Source organism: Xiphophorus hellerii, chromosome 19, assembly GCF_003331165.1.
Source record: "Xiphophorus hellerii strain 12219 chromosome 19, Xiphophorus_hellerii-4.1, whole genome shotgun sequence".
NCBI classification, from domain to species: Eukaryota; Metazoa; Chordata; class Actinopteri; order Cyprinodontiformes; family Poeciliidae; genus Xiphophorus; species Xiphophorus hellerii.
The window spans coordinates 8,103,498-8,108,193 of NC_045690.1; the positions used below are offsets into that span (position 1 = coordinate 8,103,498).

General features: G+C 44.7%; 1 protein-coding gene across 1 annotated transcript; it reads right to left on the minus strand.

Moving 5' to 3' along the window:
- Nucleotides 1-1,618: 1,618 nt before the first annotated feature.
- On the minus strand, nt 1,619-4,413 carry marcksl1a (MARCKS-like 1a). Its single transcript, XM_032547382.1, has 2 exons — nt 4,099-4,413; nt 1,619-3,013 (listed from the first exon to the last, which is right to left on the minus strand). The coding sequence occupies exons 1-2, from the start codon at nt 4,180-4,182 to the stop codon at nt 2,483-2,485; spliced, it is 615 nt and encodes a 204-aa protein (XP_032403273.1). The 5' UTR covers nt 4,183-4,413; the 3' UTR covers nt 1,619-2,482.
- Nucleotides 4,414-4,696: the final 283 nt, after the last annotated feature.

Here is a 4,696-nt window from a genome sequence, read left to right on the forward strand (position 1 = left end):
TGACGAAAACGCATCTGTAACGTGTCTGAATTTTTCCAGACTACAACAGAGTTGCATTACTAATATTTGGTTGTGCATATAATGTCTTGATTAAACACGTGAGGTGTTTTACACAGCTCTGTGCCATTCGGGAGAAATTGCAAAACAAAGTGAACGTTACGGTGCAGTTCTTGTTTACCCCACCAGGTGGAGCCAAAGACTGACTCTTTGGCGAGCTTCAGGGATGTTTACGCATGACTTGTTAATTTATTTCAGTTAGTCAGTTTAAAAAGCAAAACGAATCAATCCAGTCCAGCTCTATTCTCGAAGCTATTCACATTAGAACTGAATGGCTTCATCCCCAGGAATTAGTGCGTGTTTCAAGCCTTTCTTTATTGTAATTTTTTATAAAAGTGCTCATACATAACAAAATTCTGTTTTGGAAAATTTAGAAATTGTGTAAGATTAATTTTAAAAAATTATATTTGAACAAAAATTTCAGGTTTTCAAATAGCATGTCAATTTTTATGCTCTCAATACTTGATTAGGCCTCCTTTTACACTGTATTGCTGTATTAATGCAGCTTGGGAAAAAGTTGGTCCACCTCTGACTGATGCATTGAGGAACCCCCCGTTTCTTTGTCAGCAGCCTTCATCTGCATTGCTGGATATTGTGTCTCATCTTCTTCTTCACAATGTTCCATAGATTATCTGTGGTTTCAAGGCCAGGTGACGTTTCTGGCCCACTAGTGCCGTGGTCATTAAACCAAGTGTTGATATTTTGACAGTGTATGTAGGCTCCAAGACACATGGTTCAGAGAGACAAAGATGTGGTACTGTAAGGTCCTCATAAACCACAAGAGGAAAACAAGCAGATGGCATGGTTCCTCAACCATGGAACATGGTTCCTCACATTATGTGTTGTGAAGTTTCCAGATGGAAACTTCACAACCTCAAGCAACTTGAATTGTGTACATCTCCACTTTATCTCCATACTCTGGGACTCTGTTTTGCATAAGTAATGGAAAACTACATTCATCTGAAAACTGGGACAGTGGGCCACAGAGAAACACTGCCCTCCCAATTTTCTCCTTGGCTCCAGTAAAACATTTGTTATTCTCTCTGGTTCAGAAATGGCTTCACACACACAATCTGAGAGTACAGGTCTGTGTGATGGCGCTCTTGAAGACTTCTGGTCCACGACTTTTGAACCCACCACTCAAACTTATGAATGGGCTTTGCCTCACAATCCTCTCAAAGGATTGTTTGAAAGGCTGCTGTTATCCCTTTAGATTATTTTCTACCACTTTTTTCTTCCATATAACTTTCCATCAATATGCTTTTATAGACCACACTCTGAACGAGCCTCTTTAACAATGTCTTTTTGTGGCTTACCCTCTTCTTTCAGGGTGTTAGAAAAGTGTCAAGTCAGCAGCCTTGCCTACACTTTAAATATATCATCTTAGGAGTACAAATTTTGTTGAATTAGCACTTCTCTGTGCTGATATTCACTCACGAGATTCATCTTCAGAATGTATTGTGCAACATACTCCAGAATATGTCTTTATATCCTGGAAAAATTTTAGCGACCATCCTAGCCAGTGTATGTGTGTTTAGAGTGTTAAATCACAAGGCAGAAGTCAGAGAGAGGGGATTGAACATTTATTTTTACCCTTATTAAAAGTTACAATAAAACCATTAACATCTTCAAACAATAGCAAAATAAAGAGAACCAAGAATGTTGGCCAAAACATATTTACAGAGACAGTTTGCAGATAAAAAGCTCACATTTGTACACAACCCAACCCACCCCCCACGCATTATAAACTCTGAAATGTGAACACTGCAATGCTCGAGAAGCTTGAACGTGGTTTTAGCCAAAAAAAAAAAAGCACGAACAAAGACATAGCTCATTTCCAATCTCCCCTCCTGGATTATCACTTTTCTATACATGACAAAATACTTGGAATTCAGAGGGAGGGGGTAAAGCATAGGAATGTAAAATCTAAAAATTAATCAGATCATTTGAAAGATTTATGTGTCCATATAACAGTCTTTTAGAGTGAGAGAGATGGTCTGCTCCAGCTCTGCAAACAGTGGAAATTTTTTTTTTAGATCCCAAAAGAAAGAAAGAAATTGATGTTATAGGGTAGCCACGCTGTTAAAAAAAAAAGATGCTTTTTCCATGAATTGGGAAAAATAAGTCAGTATTCCTAATTCGCTCTGCGTCCAAGCCGTTACCTTTGCCACACGCCAGTCCCTGTGTGTACCATGAGGGGGAGGGTGGAGAGACGCAAGCTGACGCGTTCATCATGAGAGGGCCCGGTGAGATTCCGTCTGTCGAAGAACTAATAAAAGGCAGTGAACTGGTGGTTGAATCAGCAAACGTGATATATCCTTTGTCGTCTTCTTTTGTAGTTTTGTTTATAACTTTGAGAACGTGGCACAAGTCTCTCATATATATATTTATATACTTTAATCTTGGAAAATCAGTTCTGGTGCAGTCACTCTGCTTTGGCCTCGCCCTCAGAGGCTGCAGGTGTTGTGCCCTCGGCGGGGGCAGCTGCCTCCTCGGCAGGGGCAGCATCTGTTGGTGGGGCCTCTTCTGCAGCCTTGGTTGCCTCGCCCTCAGCTGCAGGGGCAGCGGCGGCCTCGCCCTCTTTGGCCTCTTCAGCCGGCGTCTCCTCTTTGGTCTCCTTGGCCGTGTGGCCGTTCTCCTCTGGCTTGTCCTCGGTTGTGGGAGAGGTGGCCTCCTCCTTGCCCTCCTCGCTGCCCTTCTTGTTCTTCTTCAGCGAGATGCCCTTGAACTTGAAGGAATTCTTCAGAGAGAACTTCTTCTTCTTCTTGGCATCCTTGCTGGCCTCGCCCTCCGCCTTGGAAGTCTCGCCCTCGGTGGCTGGAGCGGCCTCAATGGCGTCCCCTGCGCTGGCCTCACCCTCCTTGGCTGGTTCGGCAGTTCCATTTCCATCGGCAGTGGCCACTTCACCATCGGGTTTGGCAGAAACATCGCCGTTGGTCTTCACGTGGCCGTTCTCCTGCAGAGGGACCAAAACCAAACTGCATGAGTCATAAAATTATTAAGTTCAAAACAGATGAATGGCTGAGAATATTTCTTGACCAGCATATAAAAATATGCAGCGCTAAACGTTACGCTGCAAATAGAGAGAGAGCCTGTCACGTCGGTGATAGAGGGCTTTGCTGTTGCATGCAAGACGCTGAACGGACACAGGGGGGCAGCAGTGCGTCATGAAAACGTCACCATGGAGCGCAAGTTTGGGAACAAAGGAATTCCCACCAAAGCTGGTTGCTGCTCTCATCCAAAAACTGAATCGACACGGTGAGCTCTTATCCCAGATAGTTGCAGCAGATAAAACCTTCTATTAAGCAATATATTTAAATATATATAAAGAGAGAGTGGGCCACCGCATAGCACAACCGGGAAATGATTTTAAAATGTAGAATCTAATCTGGTGCTGAATCTTGTCATTTTAATCATAACTGAACAGTTGCTTTCGATAAAGTTTTCAAATAAAGCTATATAAACTACGGGTTTGAGACAAGCTTGAAAGTATGCGGCTTTGGGGGAAAGGGGGTTTGATCTGGCGCCTCTTCGCGCTTTGTTTGCAAGTCCGCAAAATGCGCCTCCAGCAGAGCGCATTTGCATCATTTGCACCGCTGCGCCTCGCATCCTTTGTTCGACACTAAAAGCCGCAGTCTGACCCAAAACCACCGAGTCATGAGAGAGAACACGCAGCAAACGCCAATTTCGACAAGAATCTGAGACATTTAAAGTCAGTTTGCTGGTATAAAGCCCCCCTCCCCACACACACACACAAATACACACACACACACCCGCAGACAGAATTAACAAAGACTTGAGCTGGGTGCGCGCTAAGCGGGGACGCGCGAGACTAACTCGACAGTTTATCTGTTGCCATTATTTTCAAATTCGGTATCATTTGTTTCCCCAAACAGAATTCTAAGTGGGGGTTTAGTCTGAAGGGGAAACGGGGCGCAGGAGTGGCTCTGAGCCCCACGGTGGCACCCATGCTGCCAGTGGGCGTTGGGTTGCCATGTGGCTCCCCGCTGATGCGCCTCCATCTGGGCCTCTTTCACTCACCTGGCCGTTGGCTTTGGCAGCAGCAGGGTCGGCGGCGGCCTTCCCCTCCACCTCCACTCCACCCTTGGACAACTGGGCTCCCATTGTCTTTTTCCTTCGCAACAAAAATGAAAAAGAAAACTCGAAAAAGAAAAAAACCCGAGGAGGCTTTTAGAGATAAAAGAAAATCCAACTCCGGGATGGATTAAAAAAAAAGGTCAGGCCCCGGGGTGGTGTAAAAAAATCCTATCGGATCTCCTTTTTTTTCTCCCTCAGAAGATGCAGAATTAGAAGACCCCCCTCTCTGTGTGTTTGAGTGCGAAGCCCACGGCGGCTGAGCTCAAATTAAAGGATGGCAGGCAGGCAGCCTGTGTGTACTTCAACCGCGCCTCAAAAATCGACCGGAGTCTCCTCCTCCGGGCGTGGCAGCCGAGCGTTGTCCAATCTGCAGCGAGAGGACGGGCCTGATAACAGCTGCTCCACCAGAGGACCTGCAAGACTTTGTTTTGGACTGCTGAAGACATTCGGAAACTTATAAATGTTTGGTGCCAAAGACGTTTAAAAAAATTAAAATAAAATCAGTAGACCCATTGAGAAACTGAGAGTAGATAACACAAAT